Consider the following 19,155-nt stretch of genomic DNA (forward strand, 5'->3'; position numbering starts at 1 on the left):
TTTCACCTAATCGTCACCGATTGACGGCGTGATATCGCCGCTACTTTCCTCACTCCTGGCCAGGAATCCCGCCCGTCGTCCGTTCGGCGTACTGCCTCCAGAAGGAGCATAGAAATGACTTTGTAGACTACCACTAGATACGTTCGCCGTATCATCCTCCAGACCCCAGAGATTCGCCTCGATACGGTCGAATTCGACAGAGCTGTCCATATCGGTCGATGAGTACGATGGGTTCTGTGCATGGAAGCGAGGTCGGGGAACCCCTGCTCGAGCTTGGAATCGATCGACATTGACACCACTGGAAGTTTGCAATGGCCGACGCGTGAGATCGTCCGAATTGTGATCTGAGGATGTGGTAGAGGCTGTAGAGTCGGAGATGGTATGTTGATGTTTCCGAGTTGAATCCAGCGATTTCTCAGATATCGGGCTCGAGATGGACTGATTGTGTCGCCCGCGCTGTATGATCAGCAGAGATTGCGGTGATCAACTCACCGCCATGACGATCCTCAGTCTTCGATCGCTCAGACTCTCGGATGGCTGCTTGTAATGATATCCCTTTGTCTTCGTACGCTCCGGGCTACCCTCCAGTCCATCGTCAAAAAATTGATTGAGACTATGTAAGGCGCCAACCAGGTCGCCCAACGACGCGTTTTCCATGACGCCGACCGTTGACGCCTGTGGCGAGGGTAGATCCAGCGACACCTGGCTGGGGTTCTCGAACGGCTTCATGTCTTTGAACTGCACCACCGAGTAATGTGCTGATGCGGCCCTTGTCTCTTTAGCGCAGGTCTTGAAGACAGCGCTGACGTTGTCCCGGGTCACGATGGACAAGTCCTTGGCGCTTGGAATGCACCATCCACTGGACTCGATATGACCAAATATACTTTTCCCCTTGGTCTGGTCGGATTGCATTACGGGGAGGTCTAACAGGTCCAAAGCCGAGGTGGCGTAATTCGTACCGACCAATCGCAGGATGGGCGCGAGCAGCTCATCGCCGTGATGGACTAGACACGCTCGAGCTTCGGGGTACTGGAAAAGAATTTTGAGCACTGTGATCGCTTTCTCTCGCATCCAATCATGACTGTTGAGGACGAAGCCGAGAAGAATGGTAACCACTTCCAATGCCTTGTCGCGACAAAAGTCACGTAAGAGTGAACATGCCTGGCTGACAAAGTCGTCCTTAGATCGGAAACGGACGTGAGCAAAGGAAGTGAGGAGACGGGCAAATGACTGGTGCCCTTGCGCCTCCGCAATGGCGGCAAGATCCAATGCCATTGTTGCGAGTTCTTCATTCGGTTCCCCGATGTCTGTGGACTGTAGCATCCACGGAAGAGCCGCCACGAAACCATTCAAGAGGCGATCGTCCGACGCATCGACAAGCTCGTCATTTGGAGAGGAAGCAAGTCGCCGGATCAGATCAAATGTCATCATCACTGTCTTGGAGGATCGCAGGCCGACCAAAAGTAGACTCTGCAAGTGAGGTGCGGGTCCGACCCATTCGGCTGGCCGATTAGCCATGAGCTGAGATATCGTCTCTGGGTCCGACAAATTGAATTTGTCCAAAATATGCGAGAGCAGTTCGATTACTTCAGTGAATTCGTCCTCGAACGGCGTGGTCAAACATGCCATGGTGCACCAGAATAACTGTGGATGGTTGGACGCTTCCGAGGCTGAAAGATTCTGCACAATAGCGGTGAACGTGCGTAAGACTTCCAAGTTGAATGATAGAATCTCAGGGGATGCCGAAGCGATAGTGCTCGATAGCCGAGCCAGCGTGTCAGAGATCATCCGAGCGTTGACGCGCGGTCCTAGAACTCGGTACACCTGGAAAGATCGACACGCAAGATGCCGTATAGGACACGATGTGGCCCACAGTAGAGCCAGCTCACCCCACTGTTGTCTGAGTCGAGGTTGTAAAGGTAGAAGGATACCGAAAACCTTGAGGATCAAGGTGGACATCTTGGTTGGTGCCGAAAAGGCACTGTCTACTGCTCCAGCATCATCTGATTTCCAAAAGATGCTACCTCGTGCGCGTGACAAGGAAGTCACTTTGGCTTGAGCGATGGACCAAGCGGAACGAGAATCGTCTGGCCGGACCAAAGAAGTGTCGCAAGTCCAGGCGCGGAGAACTTGAAAGAAGATGCTCTGACATTGATCCCTCAGTGCCGAGCCGGGGTGATCACAGTGAATTAATGCGACATGCAGGAGGGTCAACATACGCTTGCTGAGCTCGGCTTCACCAAGTCGCAGCGGTAGGAGCTCCCCAATGAAAAGCAGGGCCAGCTGACCGGTCGAAAAGACCTGGGATTTGGAATGCGAGGTGAACAATGAATCAAGGTTGACCAGCGATGAGTCAGATTCTGGCGGAGGGTTCGCTTCAGGCAGTGCAGCCATGGCTGACGGCTCGACGAGACTGAAAATGTCGTCGAACATGGTCTCAACAGCTGTGCTCTGAGCCAAGCACGCCATGACGCGCTGAGCATGCGAGACGAAATCGAGCGACTTGCGGCGACTCCCTTGATCAAAGAGGTATCTGGTGAGGGCGTGTGTGTTACCTGAATCGGGGCTCTCGGCGAAGGATTTGAAGATTCGTCGGATCTCGTCAAGATGGTCATCCCCGAATCTCACGCTGAGATACATCAAATTGGATAAGGCGCCGTGTTCTACTTTGGCATCTTCGTCTGATACCATTGACGTGTCGGGTGCCAAATCGAGGTGTGACAGCCATGCAGGTATAATTGACAGCGTTGCCTGCCGTCGAGGGGCCTCCAGCTGACCAAGACGAGCGGTGCATTCGGTCAAAAAGTCCAGAGCGCGATCGCCATAGACCCGTGCGAGGCAAGCCGCAATTTGCTTCTGAGCGTCGAGGTAGATGCCGGTCGCTTGACTCCCGACCGACGGATACAGTCGCTCTAAACAGTCCGCATTGCGGTCCTCTTCAGACACCAACGACAGACACAGCTGGAAGGCTCGCTGGCGCACATCGGCAACTGGATGACCCAGCTTCGATAGGCACAAGCACGCGGTCTGCTGGACCGGTAGTTGAACCAGACCCTCAGCCAATGTGTCCGCAACAACGCCGAAAAAGGACGAGTCGAGCGAGAACTGCTCGCCCTCACCAAACGACTGGTGTAGCACTTCATCCAAAAGGCGGGTGCAATGCCAATTGTACTTGATTAGGGCAAACAACGCTTTACTGCCGAAGTCAGTTACAGCACTGGAGCGGATCTACCTTGCAGTCTCGTGATGCGCCGTATTGGGCGAAGAGAACATGCCTCTAATCCACCGCAGCACTGTCAACGGCTCGACGACATGCTCCGAGATCTGCGCCGCCGGAGTGGTCTCGTTCGAGATGAGCTTTCCTTGCTGAACATTAGCGCAGTCCAAGAGAGTCCGACTTACGCAAAGCCCAGCCATGGCATCAGCGGCGGCTGCAGATAAGAGCTTGGTCTTTGCCTGCAAGTCGTCCAGGTATTGAGCCCTGTCCCTCTCTCCCCTGTAGCCCTCAGCGGCCGCCTGTAGCATATGCGATTCGCGGGCTTTGGCCACGTCGGGTCGTCGTCCGATGTGACACCACTCGAAACACAGCTTGAAGATGGCGCCACGCATATCCTCGCCGAGGAATCTTTCAGACGAGTCAAGCTTGCCCAAGGCGTTGGTGAGATTCTCCACGACAATGCAGAAAGACCTCCGGAGTGACTGCAGGTCAAAGTCGTCCTTGATGCCTCGCTCGGATAAGAGCGAGTGAGTAATCTTGACAAAGCTGATGATGGAAGAGAGATTGTTCAACTGAGATGCTCTCGACTCTAAAAGAAGAGGAGAAATGAGCCGGAAGACATGAGCCAAAGCTGTCCATAGCGCAGCATTTGGCATCGACCGTCTTGAAGCTGCCATCTTTGAGCCGTCGGCGAGCCGCCGTACGACGCCCAGCATGATATCAGATACAGGCCGCAGCAGTGCCTGACCGATTGCGCCAATAGCGTATACAGCTGCATCCTTGAAGCGGGGGTCCTCCCATCCAAAGACCCAAGTCAAGTAGTGGAACAAGGCCGGCGAGCTGATGGTGTCGGGCGTAAGAATGATTACGTCTTTGGTACGCTGCACAGGAGGAGTGGCGGGCGTCTGAAGTTGACCGGGCATGGTGACGCATAAGACAGATAGGTATGCTCTCCAATACTCCGCTAAAGAGCCCATGTCGACTGTATTCCTTCCTGAGCTAGGGTGGGTTCGCATTCCTGGCGTGGCACGACTGGCCGCGTTCGAGGCGGTTACGGCGATATGACCCTGCAGGCGGAGCACCATCGTGATGACGACCGAACGGAGGCATTGTGCAACGTCGGGGATCTGCTCGACAAGTTTCCCCACAAACAAGGGGAAGATCCCCAGCCATAATGCTGCGTCTTTGCTATTATCACTTTCAGCGATCCTGGCCAACAACCTAGACTTTTCAGCCGCCAAAAGGTCTAAGCGATGCCGATCTGTTGAGTTGAGCCACGGCGAAGATCGAATGCGCTTGATTTCTCCTTCATCGAGAGTCATCTCGAACAACTGTACCACTCGAGTGAGGGTCTCTTTGCCGATGTTGATACGAGAGTATCGGAACGGAGCTGAAGGCATACGACGTTGAGGTTCCAGATCACGAGCAGCCGCCAGGATCCTAGTGGCAAGGCGGCGCAGGGAAAGACTGGTCGAGCAGAGAAGGAATAAGCCGCACCCTTCAATTCTTTGAATGAATCCAGCAGCTAGCTTGAGTCCGCCTTCGTCTTCGTCTGTCGATGCCAAGCGCTGGTGTCCGACAAGAGTCTGTAGCAGATCCAGCCAAATCTCAGTGACCCGATCAAATTGTCTTTCCAGCAAGCGGACGCCCATGAAAGTATCTCGAAACACGTGTCGAGTCTCAAAGACGAATTGCATAAAAGTCGTCGCCAAGGCGAGACAGTGCTGTGAATCCTGTGAGCATCGTCGTATGGCGCCCCCCGCAGCTGCTGCTATGACCGGATCTGCTGAAAAGGATGAGCGGCAGAGGATATTAGCTACTTGACCAAAATTAGTCGCGTCAAGGCATCGCGGCATCAGGTCGAGCAGGGTCGCGCAGAGCCGCATGGTTGGAACGTGACGGCCCGAAAAGGTCACGTAGATGTCGCCGTGCTTCCGTGTGACCTGCTCCGAGCCCTCTAATGCCGCACTCGATGAATGCGAGACCACCGAGACGTTGTCGTTGGACAACAACAGGAACCCGATGGAGCGATCACAGGACAGTAAGAGCTCGGTGAGCGCAGTTTTGGCGTGAATGAGAAATGAGGTAATCTCAGGTTTGGCCGAGAGATCATCAGAGAGCGGTTCTCCTTCGAGAGTTCCGTCTTCGTCAAAGGATTCGAAATCGGATGCACTTGGCCATGCTGCTGGGCGATCTTCCACCAGATCTTGGAGGACGCGACCAATGGCCCGAACAAGGGATGTTGTCCTGTCCATCTGAGCCAAGGCGTCGCCGCGAAGGAACTCAGATATAAATTCTTCACCATACTCGAGGTCTCTCGCCATGATCGCGTGCAGAATGGCAGCAAATGGGTGGACGGGCAAGTCGGGTCCAAGCAAGCCACCGTTGGTCGAATAAACGAGTCGAATGATTGGATCTAATCTCTTCCTCATAGAAGTTGAGCTCTCCGAGCATCTATTGAGGTAAACCCATAGCATGCGGTGCAAAGCATTGATGGCGATGGGCCGTGTTGGCCGGTCCTGCCGGTCAGCGAAGAGCATTCTAAGACTCACTCTCAATCTGGTCGTAATTGCCTCCAAACACGATATCCAGTTGGACATGAAGACCTCGCGGGGAGAAACTGCCAATGCCACTATAACCAAAGGAAAGGCGATTGACCAATTCCGGGGCCGAGTGACCATTGTCTGCGACCTTGACAAGATCAAGTCGACAGCTTTAGACCACAAGGGATGGTTGACCTCCGCCGTGGCGGTCTCAGCGACGGGATGGAGTAAGTGTGTAAAAGTCTCGGTATAGGCCAACCTCAAACCTTCTCTCTGCACATTGATGTACAGGGTCGCCAGTTCTTGGACAAATTCGGCCGAGTTCTCCAATTCGCTTTCAGGATAGACCTTGAGCTTGAGCTGCCGGACACCATGCAGTAAATGTTCCATGCGAGCATCGGAATCCCTTGCTTGGCTTGTTGAAAGCTTCGCCAACTCTCGGGAAAATCGATCACTAACGGTGAGAAATCGGGTGTTGGACAATGCGCCAAGGACCCGCATTTCTAGTTGTGAGACTGCCTGCCGGTGTGGGAGCTGCATCTCTTCAAGATTCTCCGAGCGGAACGCATTGAAGGCATTTTGCTCGAGATCCAGGCCTAATTCGCCCGCCAAGATGTCGCGAGGTATAGCAGCGATGAGCTCGAGCAACACACGATTGAGCAGAAACTTTGAAGCCGAGGACTTGCGATCGCTCAAGATGGCAGCCGCTTCCTCTAATCTCATTGACGCACCAGCTGACCTGTCCATATGGCTCCGAACTTCGTTGGCACCGATGCCTTCGCAATGGTGCTTGCACCAAGCGTTGACAATGTCAAAGACACGTCTCGCATGGCGTATACCCAAATGTCCAAAGGATACGAGAAGGGCATCGAAGGGGGGATCCATGCCCACCTCGAGATACGCAGGGAGCGATGGTTGGGTATTGAGCGGTCTCCCACATATCCGAGCCACCTTGCTGTCTGCAGCGGACCGAAAGTCTGCCCAGATCGTCTGTAGAGCTTCATCCGCAGCTGATTTGGGTCCCTCTTCATCTACATCTTCCAGTCCTCGGATGCTGCCTCCCTGACGCAGAAAGCGATATGCACTGGTGTCACTGCCTTGCCGCCTTGAAGGTGTAGATCTCGAGGGCACGGGTGGCAGAGAGACATTGTCCTCAGATGGACGATAGGTCAAAGATGATTGAGAATTGGCTGATCGACCTCCGGTCGATTTACCAGAAGCTGTAGGTTGTTTTCTGAGCGCATTGTGTTGCCGCGGAGATGAGGTATACGACGGAGAAGCAGGTGGTTCGAACCGAGAGAATGGATTTCGTAATGCTGGGTACGCCGTATTGAGGTTCGGGACGGGAGGGACGTGGGTTGGACCCGTCGGTTTGAACGCATTTTTGATGGATGCCAGTGATCCTTTCCGATTCGGCAAGAAGCCAGGCGCAGAGCCTATAGAGGTACCAGGCGTTGCCAATGAGGCATTGGAGCCATTGGAGAGCTTGCCGAGTCGCCGTTCGTCGCCTGGGGTGGAGTAGCCTGTCGAGTAGCTTACAGAGGTCTTCTGTAGTGTCGGTCTGGCAGGTGTGGAAAGACTGGGTCGGGGCAGATTCTCGACCGAGGCATTGCGCGGGTACTCTGACGTGGGATAGATATCGAGCGATGTGGTGCTTGAGGAAGCACCGAAGGATGGGTTGGAGAAGGAAGGAAGGCCAAAGTTGTGCACGCTCTCGTCGTCGTCAAAGGCTGCGGAAGGGCGGAATCAGCGGGAGACCGGAGGATACGCCTACTGGGCAGAAGGATCTCATTCCCGTCACTCATCGTCACTATATAGCCCACTGCTGTGTCATAAGATCATGTCAAAGTCGTACAGAGAGTTCGAAGAGATGGAAGATGGATTGGATTTCATCCTGAAACATTTCGAAACGCGAACGCGCGACGTGCTGAAATTTCAAAACCGAAATCTTGAACAAAGACGATGATGATGATGATGATGATGATGGTGACAATAATGATGGATACATGCTGCTAGTCATCGTACTCGACGCTCCCATCACTGTCCTCGTCTCCGTCATCGCCGTCGATATCGAAATCGTCGTCCTCATCTGAGCCCGACTCGAGCGCATCCTCCTCTTCCTCTTCTTCGTCATCATCACTGTCCACCCCATTCACCCTCATGTCAACGTCTTCCACTTCTCCGTCTCCATCGCCTACTTCAACTCTCACTTCGTCGTCACTATCTGAATCACTCTGACCCTCAATATAGTGATAGCCTTCACCCTTGCCTTGAGCTTGGGAAGCTTGAGCTTCGGCAAGACGACGTATTTCAATCTGCGACAAGGCTAGGTCCAGGCGGCCAGAGAGCGACTGCAGTGGCTGATACAGCTTCATTCTCTCCTGCAAAAGATTCGACAATTGTGCAAGACTGATCGACAGGGATGGCATCTGCCGAGTGTCAGAGGGACTCCAGCAATTGCTCTACTCACAGTCATCAATAGCGATCCCCGCTCGATCAGCACGCCCTTGACCCATTGAATGGTACCCCTCGCTTGCTGTTCATTCTGAGCGGCACCTCGACCACCGCCACGGCTGTGGGCACCCTTGCCTTGACCTAATCGCTCGATGCAGGCTTTTAAGAGCGGCAGAGCAAGGGTAGGAGGCATTTTCCGAATGGTGTTGCGGATCAAGATGGGGTCTCGATGTGTCAAGACGAGGTTCAGGAGGGCAGGATCTGATGTATGCAGGGCCTGCACCAAAAGTCGAGTGAGTGAGGCTGCGTTTGTCGGACCGGTGGTCGGAGGGGCTGATTCTGGATTCGCGTCACCATTCGGCATGGCGAGTAATCTTTCACCGAGTGTCAAGTCGGCCATATCGACATCGGCAGGCAGCGCAGCGGCAGGTTCTCCATCGTCCTCGGCCGGAACTTCCAAGGGTGTCGGGGCCACGAACCGCTGAGTTGGCACATCGCTCTGATTGGCGGAAGAGACGAGGTCCTGACCATCACTCTTGACAACTGTTTCGGACTGTATACTTCCATCGGGTGACTCGTACGCTGCTCTGACCCATTTGACACGTCCGCCTCCAAGAGATCGACCACAAGCTAATGCACCGTCATCGACAAATACTGCGCCACAGAGCGTAGCAAGCCGGCTGTCCTGTCCATAGACGACTTTGATCGTGCTTGACTGGCCAGATTTCGGACGAGCGAGATCGAGTTCTGTTGGAAGTGGGAAGAGAGATATCTCGCCTGAATAATGCAGTACGGATAAATGCGAGGGGTTAAGAGAGCAAGAATGTACCGGAGAAGGAGTTGGTGCGGCGTATCGGTAGGAGAGTTTGGCGAGGGCAGAGGGTGAGGGCAATGTGTACTGAGAGACTGTCCTGTCATCGTGGGAGACTACGAGGAACGAGCAACCAGATTTGGATATCGGCAGCGGGTACAGGGCGGTGACATGAGTTGTGGAGACGGGTAATGGTGGGGATGTGTGGGTGACTTTACTGGTGGACAGGTCGAGATGGAGGGAGACGATGGATGAGGTAGAGCCAAGAAGAACATGCAGATTTTCTGGCGAGGAGGTCGGGAGGATGGAAAGAGCTGTGATGGGAGCTGTCGAGCCATGTTCGAAGCGGGTCGATGTGTTGTTAAAGTTGATGTCTACGAATACGAGCTCCTTGGCAGTCGCGAAGAGGCTGCCTTGGGACGAGCTCGTGGCAGCCGTGACCTGACCGACTTCAATCTGCCGTATACGTTCGCTTCGTTTCGGAGAGAACGCTACGACGGATCCCAAGCTAGTGCTGATAATTAAGGCTTCCTCGGAGCCATTGGTTGTTTCGGACTTTCTCCTCTTCTTCTTGCTCGGTCCAGAGCCGGAGACGGAAGACCAGGTCAAGGACGTGGCCTTTGACGCGTCGAGCTCTAATTCCGCAATGACACGGTCCGTGTTGATGTCCCAGACAGACACCTTGTCGGCGGAGCCGAGAACAGGCTGAGCACAGGCGTAGAATGAGCCCGAGGCGTTGAAAGCGGAAACAGCAGGAGGAGGGGGAGGCGATTGAGAAGATGATGCCTTGATCCTTGATGGACCAGCGACAGGCTGCTTTGGCGCCATGCTGATGTCTTTGTCAGCGACTGTCAAAAGTACAACATTTATCGAGAACAGGGAGTAGGTTCAGATTGGGTGTCCGTAAAATTGGGTCGGACGTTTTCAGCAGTCGTGTCTAAGTAGACCGTCGTGATTGGATCATCACATATAGGCGATTTGGAAATGATGAAGGATGGAAACAGCACTCACATGATCACAGACTCAGATCGAGACGATTCTGGACGGAGTCAGCTCTGTCCATGCCATACTGATTAGACAGGAGACAGGTTCAGATATTTAAAACAGCCATGTTTCGACAGCATTTCTCTGCTCCGTAGAGCAGCGCTCAGTCGGTAATTCCAAGTGTATCATCCGCAAAATGAGGACAGACCTAGCAAGAGATAAGACTCACAAAGGAATGTAGGCATTAGAGAGAGTCAGGGAGAGGGAGACTGGTCCAAATTGGCCCAGCTGCAAGTTGGTCAGCTTCCTGAGTTGAGCTGAAGGTCGCAGTGCAGATGAGCGAATCAGAGTTGGGTGTTCCGCCTCATGGCAATTTCTGCTCAGAGACTCTAGTTTGAAAGGACCACAAGATCATCCGAGAGGGGTGTGGGGGGAGGTGCGAGTCGTAGAGGTGGGCACTCACGAGTAATTATGGTAAGATTAGATAGAGATGGAAGACGACCAGAGATGGAAAAGCATTCTCGAAATTTTAGACTGGCTGGAATTTCCTGATGACGTGGCATTTTCAGTGAAAAAGCTGTTTGTGGCAGATGTTTCTCGGGGGTTAGGTCATACATGTGCGGTGCCCTTCATTACAGAACTACTCATACCTGCCTCCTCTTCTTACTGTTGTGCCGCTTCTTCTGTCGGATCGCCGCTTCATCATCACTGTCGACGTCATCTGCGGCCGGACGTTTCGCAGATATGTTCACCTTGGGAGGAGACGCAAATCCAAAGCTCTTAGCGACCTTGGCCAGATCCAACTTGTTGATGTCAAACACCGACTTGAGCGAGTGAGAAGCGTACGCCTGGAGATAGGATCGGAACGCCTCGCGGGCCGATTGGTTGAGATAATGGTTCTTGGAGATGAGATTCTCCAACTGAGTTTGGACATTGGCGATTTTCAGGGGCGGACACTGATATTCGTTCAATGGGACCTTGGCGATCTTCAAGAATCGAAGGAATCCAAGTTCAGATGGGAGGAGGAATAAGAGAGATTTTCCAATCTTTCCAGCTCTAGCTGTTCGTCCAACTCGGTGGATATAGTCTTTGGGGTCGGCGGGACAATCAAAGGAAATGGAAGTATGGACAGAGGGAATGTCAAGACCTCGAGCAGCCACGTCGGTGGCCAGCAGGGTACCATGTTGAGCGTTGGAGAATTCGAAGAATGTGTTAGACCGTGAAGCCTGCTTCATCTTTCCCTAATAAATATCAGCTGAGTAATCTTGCCGTTCAGACTCACGTGTATACTCAGTACAGGGACATCCAGGTAATTTAGCAGCTCGGAATAGTAATTGACTGCATTGCAGCTGCTGAAGAACACGATGATCTTCTTCTTGCTGTTTCGCTTGAGATATGTGTATAAGAGCATGAAGCGAAGATCCTCAGGAACGACGATGTATCCTTGTTGCAATGTCTCTGGCACCGCTTCGACCTTGTCCTCGTCCACGTTGATATATAAGGGGTTCGGACGGAGCGAGAGTTTGGCAAGGCTATTGACAGATGTCGACAATGTGGCACTGAACAGTGAGGTCTGTCGTTCCTTCGGAAGGATCTTCAAGATCGCCTGGAGCTCCTCTTCGAAACCGATGGAAAGGAGAGTGTCCGCTTCATCAATGACCAGATTTTTCAGATTAGAGAAGCGGAACCCCTTCGTGTTCTGCAAGTGATCAAGCAGTCTTCCTGGCGTCGCGACGAGCAAATTGACGCCCTTGGCCAGCTTCTCCGCTTCAGCCTTACGGTTTGCTCCTCCCATGATCACCGCGAATGTCTGAGAATGTCCTTGCATGAGCTCTTTCGCCACGCCGAAGATCTGCAATGCTAGCTCTCTCGTTGGCGAAATGATGACCACCCCAGTCCCATTGAGCGGCTTGAACCGTAGAGTGTTCAGCAGTTCCACAGCGGGCACCAGAAACGCCATCGTCTTTCCACTGCCTGTCTTGGCAGCACCGAGGACATCCTTGCCAGCGAGTAATGGCGGAATGGTTCTAGCTTGAACGGTTGTCATGTTCTGAAACCCCATCCTTTCGATAGCGGAAGATGTGGCTGGAGACAGGGAGAGCGATGAGAATTGATCAGTGGGTGCCATATCGAGCGTCTGCTTGGACGAGCTAGCGTCCTTGGACGCCGTAGAGGTCGCAGCCATGTCGATCTCAGTTCTGGATGCAAAAGAGACAGCGCATCACACAAAAAATTGCTCGGTGAACCTCGGCTCGCGCAAAATTTTGATTCCGGTCAACTTACGTAAGTTTACCACGTCGGAACAACGAAATGCCGCCACACTGCTCACGTCGATCATTTCACTGCGTCAAGGAGGGGCATGGGTTCGATCGCTTCGTCACGTACTGCACTCAATGCATCTCCACTCGAATACCTCTCGCGAACAACGCGCCAAAGCCAGTACGTATGTAAAACACATTTCTCAATTTCATTTTTGGGTTCCGCCAGTCAGCTGCATCCTCTGCGTAAAAAGGTGACAGATGACACGTGTCTAGACGGTGCCGGAGGCGGTGATGGTAATCTTGGCCTTGGGCTTGCCAGAGTCACTATTGAGTGGTTGTCAGCATGAACCGGAGAACCCATCAAATCTCGTGAACTCACCTTCCGTAACTCTCAATCTTCTTGACCAAGGGCACTGATGTGGCTTAGCTATGATGATTCCTCATCGAACTGGGCGCAACTTACTTCCGTCGACGACCTTGCCGAAGACGACCTGCATTCAAATCAGCGCCAGGACAACTCATGGTACAGGGTGTACTAACGTGCTTTCCGTCCAACCAGGAGGTCACGACCTGAGTAGAGGAGGGATCAGCGCAAGCACAAGGTGTAGAAGGATTCGCGCACGGTGGTGATGAAGAATTGCGAACCGTTGGTGTTGGGTCCGGCATTGGCCATAGACAGGAGACCTAAAAGCTTGGTCAGCGCGTATAAAAAGCACAGGTCCGTCTACACGTACCAGGCTCGGTGTGTCTGAGCTTGAAGTTCTCATCGGCGAATTTGTTGCCGTAGATGGACTCTGCAGCCTCTGTAAGCCTCGGAAAAGCAGAGAAAGAGTAAGAAACATACTTCCACCGGTTCCATTGTGTGCGGTGAAGTCTGTGAGGACGTCAGTGTCCACTCAAAGTGGTGTTGAAGATGCAAGGAGGATGACTCTGAGATGAGATCGCTCCGAAGCATCTCCAACGTTGCAGGTTCGGACATACCTCCTCCTTGGAGCATGAAGTTGGGGATGACCTAGGTACTGTCAACTACAGAGTCATTCTGAGCGCTTACTCGGTGGAATCCTGAGCCAGCATAGCCGAAGCTATCAAGGGCGTAAGCTAGAGCTTATCCGGGATGATTTCAAGGACGAGACCGTGTGAATTCCAAGACGACGCGGTTCGAGGTAACACCACCGGTGCCACTTACCCCTTCTCTCCAGTGCACAAGGCTCGGAAGTTGTCTGCGGTCTTGGGGACGGTCTGGTCGAAGAGCTCGAAGACGATCCTGCCCGCAGGCTGGTTGTTGATGGCAATGTCGAAGTAGCAGTTGGACATCTTTGCAGTGCTCACAAATCGTCTGATGAATGACATGGAAAGAGGTGAAGACGGCTTGGAGAACTCGTGGAGCGTCACGGAAGAATCGCACCACGGCAATTCAAAGATAATCCCGCTCTGTGGCGGTTGTGTCGCGTGGCGTCTGTTGGATGAGATGTAACTGGTCAATGGTCCAACGATGCATGAAATGGATGCAGACTGCCGATGTACGTCGTGGCGACAACATAAATGTACAACAATATGCCCTCAGGCGTTATGCTCTCGTTAAAATGCTTGGTTCGGGTGCTTTGAGCATTGTAACTGCTGCCCCTCAAACTATCCCCGCCTATACCGAAGTCCACCTCTATCCCCTGGTTTCTCCTCCCCACGGCATTGATCTGCAAAGTGACCCTTCTCACCGCATCGCTGTAAGAGGGCATCAGTACCAGAATGAAGAAGACACGTTGTGAACTTACGAAACATAAGACCGTCGATAAATCTTGAACCCATTTCCGTGGCCTTGATGAATCGTTCCTCTCACTACGCCGTGGTTTCTCGTCCTGCTGATCATTTCTCCTAGCATTCACTGCCAGCATGCCGCCTCCTTCTCTCCACGCACTCAACGCTCCTCCTAAAGCAGCAGTTCGATCCTGAATGACATTGCTGGGATCAAAGCTCTTCAAACTTCGACCATAGCCCGCGGGAATGGGAACTTGAAGATTATGATCTGGTATAGGTTTTGAGGGCTTGATGTAAGCGCTTGGCGGTGGGCGTGAAGGAGAGGGACTTGTTCAGTGTCAGCCTTTTACGTTCAGAGGCATCATATTACTCACTGTCCAGCCTTGCATTTCGGACCGTCAGGGCAGAACCCCGCCAAATAAGCCGGGCACAAAGTCTTTCTCGTGTGATTCATTGGGCAACCTGGTCCTCTTGGGCAGAATCCTCGCTCATAGTCCGGGCAAGACCCTCTCCAATCCTCATCTGAGCGATGATAGTACAGGCATTCGGATCCGATAGCACATCTGTCAGAGTCAGTGCACAGTTGTCTTATATTCGTATATTCGCTCACCTTCCATACGTCGTCCACAGGTGGCACTCAGGATACCGTCTAAGATTGAAATCGTGTAGGAACGGGCAGTCTCCGGCAAGTTTGCACATTCCTCGAAGCCAGTGACGGCAGCACACGGCAGATTGCTTCTGAGGCAGCTTCTCTGGCAGAGTCTTTAGATCGACATGTCTGAGTGGACAAGCTTCTGATCCAAGTGGACATCCTGGAGGTAGCAACGACAATGGACATATTTCATTGTCTTTCCCAATGTCAGTACTGGCTTAGTAACCACACTCACCATTTGACAATCTCAATTTCTTCTCTCTCTGAAGCCAGTCTTCCAGTGCCAACGGCGTCTGATGGAAGTCTGGCCTTACAAAATCTGTCGCTATGCCCAGCAATGGATCGGCCAGCGTCGCTACGGCTGTCATGGTCGATGGCAAATTGAATGGTTGACAGTGAACAGAAGAAGGCAAGCAATGCCTGCTGTTCAGACAATCAACCAACGGAATCAAAAAATGGTTTCTCGCGCCGACCACAAATTTCCAGGCGTCATTCGACCACATCTCGCTATGTTTCTCTTGAACCTCCACGGTTAGACATATGTAATGGCGCCCAAGAACAAGGGCGGAAAGAAAGGGAAGAAGGGCAAGGATGATGATGATGATGAGTATTGGGAGAAGAAGGCCGCGGAGGTCGAGCAGAAGAACGCAGAGATAGCTAAAGAGGTCGAGGAAGCGCCCCTGGGTGGCGGTAGCGCCTTTGATGCTTTGGACGAGGACGATGAGGAGGAGGGAGGTCTGATGGTGAGTCGATGAAACGGATATGTACCTTACTTCGGCCCAGAGCATGATCAACAAGGCCTCCAAATCAAAGCCCAAAAAAGCCAAAAAGAAGAAGGGCCGAGCGGATTCAGACCTGGAAGAAGATCTCGACGGTGATGTCGGGCCTGTGACAGAACCGGTTGACACCAGAGTGGACCCAGACGATGAGTGGCCAGAGGAGGACGTCAAGCCGAAGAAGGGCAAAAAGGGCAAGAAGGGCGGTGCTAAGAAGCAGGTTGACGAAGACGAAGTGGAGGAGGCGACACCAACGACACTCGCCCCAGACACAGCTGTGAACATGGACGACGAGTGGCCAGAGGAGGATGCCAGGCAGAAGAAGGGTAAGAAGGGCAAGAAAGGAAAGAAGCAAGACGATGAAGATGATGTGGAGCCCACCGAGGCAGCGGCCCCCACTCCTGCTCCTGCCACCGAGGTCAACATGGATGACGAATGGCCAGAGGAGGACGTCAAAAAGTCGAAAAAGGAGGCTTCAGCTCCAGCGTCGGCGCCAGAAGCCGAGGCTGATGCTGGCGGATCTCAAGACGAAAGAGATGATGGCCCAAAGGTGAGCTCATTCCGTGCACACACGCGCTGACCAGCTAGATCTTGACAAAGAAGGAAAAGGAGAAGCTTAAGAAGGAGCGTGAAAAGGCGAAGAAGAAGGCTCAGGCAGCTGGAAAGAAAGCTGCAGGAAACACATCTACTTCTCAGCCTCAAGCGACGACAGAGGCTGCTCCACCTGTCTCCTCTGGGGCCGCCTTACCGAAGGGCAAAAAAGTTCCGGCGCATATTGCCGCTATGCGTGCTGCGATGCACGAGAAGGCTCGTATCGAGGAAGAGATCCGAAAGGCAGAAGAGGAGCGTTTGCGGAAGATTGAAGAGGAAGAAGCTCGACAAGCTGCAGAAGAGCAACGTATAGCGGATCAGAAAGCTGCCAAGAAGCAGAAGGAAAAGGAGAAGCAGGCCAAACTCAAGGCGGAGGGCAAGCTCCTGACACCGGCTCAGAAGCGGGAACGAGAAATTGCCGAGCAGAAGAAGCAGGCTATGCTGGCAAGTGGAATGATCGTTGCTGGTCTGCAAGGTGGCGCCTCAACGGAGCGCAAAAAGCCAGTCTACGGCAAGAAGAAGGGCAAGGGACCAGTGAAGCCTGCGGCGACAAAGGAGGAGCCCGAAACACCTCAGCCAGCAGCTCCGGCTTCTTCTGCTGCTGCTGCTGCTCCGGAGGAGGACGATGAGGAGGATGATTGGGCTCAAGAGGAGAAGGACACGGCAGAGGTGGACGACCTCGTTAACGGAGTCGGAAAGGTCAAGATTGACGATGTGGATGACTGGGATCAGTCTGAGGATGAAGTCAAGCCGGAGCCAAAAGTAGCTGCTCCTACCAAAACTGCCCCGAGCTCGACACCGGTGCTCACAAATGGCACGGACAAGGCACCGGCGAAAGCTCCCGCCAAGCCTGCCAACGGAAAAGCACCAGCAGCTGATGAATCATCCTCTGAGGAGGAGTCGGACGACGATGACAGCAGTGAGGAGGATTCTGAGGATGAATTCGAGAATCGCAAAGAGGAGGCGTTGGCTCGGATCATGGAGCGCAGGAGGACATACATCGAAGGCGAAATGCGTGATCCGATCTCTGTCATGTTGGGGCACGTCGATCACGGAAAGACGCTCCTGCTAGACTCTATTCGAAAGAGTTCAGTCGCCGCCGGGGAAGCTGGCGGAATCACACAACAGATCGGATCGACTTATGTTCCTCGAGATGCTCTCATCGAAAAGACGGCTCGGGTCAACAAGGATAACGAGCTCGACATCAAGACGGGTCTTTTAATCCTGGACACTCCTGGGCACGCCAGTTTCAGTAATTTGAGGTCCCGTGGATCTAGGATGACTGATATCTCGATTCTGGTCGTGGACATTACGGTGAGTTGTGGATCCAGCCTATTCTGACTCTACACAGCAAGGGTTTGAACCTACCACTCTCGAGGCCCTGAACCTGTTAAAGAAGGAGAGGATCCCCTTCATCGTTGCTGTCAACAAGGTGGACCGACTGTATGGATGGAAGGCAATTCCTGGCGCTGGATTTATGGAAACCTTTGAGACACAGGCAAAGAATACCAAACAAGAGTTCCAGGACCGTGTACAAAGGATCAAACTGGCATTTTCCGAGCAGGGACTCAACTCGGAGCTCTTCTATCAGAATACGTCCATGGCTCGAAATGTGTCTCTTGTGCCCGTGTCTGCCATGACGGGAGAGGGTCTGCCGGACTTGCTTTACATTCTGTCCAAGCTAGCGCAGGAACGACTGGCGGACAAGCTGAGGTTCTCAGAGGAGCTCACCGCGACGGTCTTAGAAAAGAAGGTTGTGGAAGGTCTTGGAGTCACACTGGACGTCATCATCTCCAATGGAACACTGCGCGAAAACGACCGAATTGTCCTGTGCGGTACCGATGGACCTATCGCGACGAATGTCCGGGCTATTTTGAGTCCACAACCGCTCAAGGAGATCCGGCTGAAGAACCAATGGATACACTTGAAGGAGGCACGTGCATCTCTCGGTGTCAAAGTTGTCGCTGTCGACCTGGAACAAGCTATCGGTGGAGCCAAGCTCTACGCCATCAGAGGCAAAGAGGATGTCGAGGCGGAAGAAGCTGTTTACAAAGAGATGGCTTTGTCGGATCTGTCAGATCTCAGGCGATATGCGAGCAAGGGACCGGGTATTTACGTTTCTGCCTCAACGCTTGGAAGTCTGGAGGCTTTGCTGAGCTTCTTGTCGGATGAAAAGATCAAGGTGAGGTCCATCGCGACGAGGGTCCTCTGACAGAGTAGGTGCGCGATTTTGGTATCGGTACGATAGGCAAAAAGGCAGTCCGAAGTGCTGCTCGTATGGTCGACTCGCATCCCGATTCAGCCATCATCATGGCATTCGACGTTGAGATCGATCCAATAGCAAAAGCGGAAGCCGCATCTGCCGGAGTGACCATATTCTCAGGCGAGTGACCTGTCATCTTTAAACATCAATTCTGACTCGTATTGCAGAGGACGTCATCTATCATCTGCTAGACAAGTTTATGGCGTTCAAACGAGAGTTTGACGAGTCGAAACGACAAGCTGCGTTGCCGAATGCCGTTTGGCCAGTGCGACTTCATATCTTGCAAGCCTTCACCCACAGAGATCCTCTTGTTCTCGGCGTGGAGATCATCGAGGGTACATTGAGAAAGGGAACACCTCTTGGTGTCGTCCGCGCCGGCAAGGATGGTGGGGCCAGGGAGATCATCAGTCTAGGCAAAGTGTGAGTGCTCCAAGATGTGATGTTGGCTGATCTAATAGCGTATCCATCGAGGTCAATCACAAGCCTGTGACCAACGAGTTTGTCAGACGTCAGCATATTGGGGCCGGAGCAGCAATCAAGATCGAGAAGGCTGTGCATGAGAGCTCTAAACTGTATGGAAGGCATTTCACCGACAAGGACGAGGTCGTCTCCCTGATTTCGCGATCTAGTATTGACACGCTGAGTGAGTCTACAATCGTCCCTGGTGATTTCCTCTCTCGCTCACACTCAACCCAGAGGCCAACTTTAGGGAACAGGTGGACAAGGGTGATTGGCTCATCATCAAGCAGATGAAGACTGAGCAGGGCATTCCATGATGATCCTACGCATGCATGCATGATCGACCATTTCGCGCTTGGCATGTAATTGCTGCCGGCTGATTTGCAGCACGT

The 19,155-nt window shown here is 52.9% G+C and overlaps 6 protein-coding genes across 6 annotated transcripts; 1 reads left to right on the forward strand and 5 right to left on the reverse strand.

The window, feature by feature from the left end:
* Positions 1-6: 6 nt before the first annotated feature.
* BD324DRAFT_648312 (cell morphogenesis N-terminal-domain-containing protein) lies at positions 7-7,565 on the reverse strand (the record flags this gene model as incomplete). Its single annotated transcript, XM_022017821.1, has 6 exons — positions 7-456; positions 493-3,196; positions 3,233-3,366; positions 3,403-5,736; positions 5,770-7,490; positions 7,535-7,565. 6 exons carry the CDS (start codon positions 7,563-7,565, stop codon positions 7-9), a joined length of 7,374 nt encoding a protein of 2,457 aa, XP_021873464.1.
* Positions 7,566-7,772: 207 nt separating this feature from the next.
* On the reverse strand, positions 7,773-9,853 carry BD324DRAFT_575830 (hypothetical protein; the record flags this gene model as incomplete). Its single annotated transcript, XM_022013148.1, has 2 exons — positions 7,773-8,189; positions 8,231-9,853. The coding sequence occupies 2 exons, from the start codon at positions 9,851-9,853 to the stop codon at positions 7,773-7,775; spliced, it is 2,040 nt and encodes a 679-aa protein (XP_021873465.1).
* An 800-nt stretch (positions 9,854-10,653) lies between these two features.
* On the reverse strand, positions 10,654-12,137 carry BD324DRAFT_640889 (P-loop containing nucleoside triphosphate hydrolase protein; the record flags this gene model as incomplete). The annotated part of the gene is made up of 2 exons (XM_022017382.1): positions 10,654-11,250; positions 11,292-12,137. 2 exons carry the CDS (start codon positions 12,135-12,137, stop codon positions 10,654-10,656), a joined length of 1,443 nt encoding a protein of 480 aa, XP_021873466.1.
* Positions 12,138-12,539: 402 nt separating this feature from the next.
* BD324DRAFT_576463 (cyclophilin A) lies at positions 12,540-13,584 on the reverse strand (the record flags this gene model as incomplete). Its single annotated transcript, XM_022013189.1, has 10 exons — positions 12,540-12,594; positions 12,650-12,683; positions 12,734-12,761; positions 12,811-12,840; positions 12,893-12,954; positions 13,005-13,064; positions 13,115-13,144; positions 13,252-13,282; positions 13,322-13,352; positions 13,457-13,584. 10 exons carry the CDS (start codon positions 13,582-13,584, stop codon positions 12,540-12,542), a joined length of 489 nt encoding a protein of 162 aa, XP_021873467.1.
* A 157-nt stretch (positions 13,585-13,741) lies between these two features.
* On the reverse strand, positions 13,742-15,132 carry BD324DRAFT_614589 (hypothetical protein). Its single transcript, XM_022014617.1, has 5 exons — positions 14,910-15,132; positions 14,633-14,870; positions 14,397-14,585; positions 14,040-14,349; positions 13,742-13,989 (listed from the first exon to the last, which is right to left on the reverse strand). Exons 1-5 carry the CDS (start codon positions 15,040-15,042, stop codon positions 13,900-13,902), a joined length of 960 nt encoding a protein of 319 aa, XP_021873468.1. The 5' UTR covers positions 15,043-15,132; the 3' UTR covers positions 13,742-13,899.
* On the forward strand, positions 15,125-19,109 carry BD324DRAFT_614592 (hypothetical protein). The gene is made up of 7 exons (XM_022014618.1): positions 15,125-16,000; positions 16,039-17,355; positions 17,393-18,223; positions 18,262-18,424; positions 18,472-18,724; positions 18,763-18,947; positions 19,001-19,109. The coding sequence occupies exons 1-7, from the start codon at positions 15,437-15,439 to the stop codon at positions 19,078-19,080; spliced, it is 3,393 nt and encodes a 1,130-aa protein (XP_021873469.1). The 5' UTR covers positions 15,125-15,436; the 3' UTR covers positions 19,081-19,109.
* The last annotated feature ends 46 nt before the right edge of the window (positions 19,110-19,155 follow it).

Source organism: Kockovaella imperatae, assembly GCF_002102565.1.
Source record: "Kockovaella imperatae strain NRRL Y-17943 chromosome Unknown BD324scaffold_2, whole genome shotgun sequence".
Classification (NCBI taxonomy): Eukaryota; Fungi; Basidiomycota; class Tremellomycetes; order Tremellales; family Cuniculitremaceae; genus Kockovaella; species Kockovaella imperatae.

Bases quoted from the DNA above. Each gene is read 5' to 3' on its own strand.
- BD324DRAFT_614592 (XM_022014618.1), top strand. From the start codon at position 15,437: ATGTACCTTACTTCGGCCCAGAGCATGATCAACAAGGCCTCCAAATCA. The intron at 16,001-16,038 runs GTGAGCTCATTC...CTGACCAGCTAG, and splicing joins AAAGAGATGATGGCCCAAAG to ATCTTGACAAAGAAGGAAAA. The intron at 18,725-18,762 runs GTGAGTGCTCCA...CTGATCTAATAG, and splicing joins ATCATCAGTCTAGGCAAAGT to CGTATCCATCGAGGTCAATC.
- BD324DRAFT_614589 (XM_022014617.1), bottom strand. From the start codon at position 15,042: ATGACAGCCGTAGCGACGCTGGCCGATCCATTGCTGGGCATAGCGACA. The intron at 14,586-14,632 runs GTGAGCGAATAT...TGACTCTGACAG, and splicing joins CTGTGGACGACGTATGGAAG to ATGTGCTATCGGATCCGAAT. The intron at 13,990-14,039 runs GTAAGTTCACAA...GCCCTCTTACAG, and splicing joins TATCGACGGTCTTATGTTTC to CGATGCGGTGAGAAGGGTCA.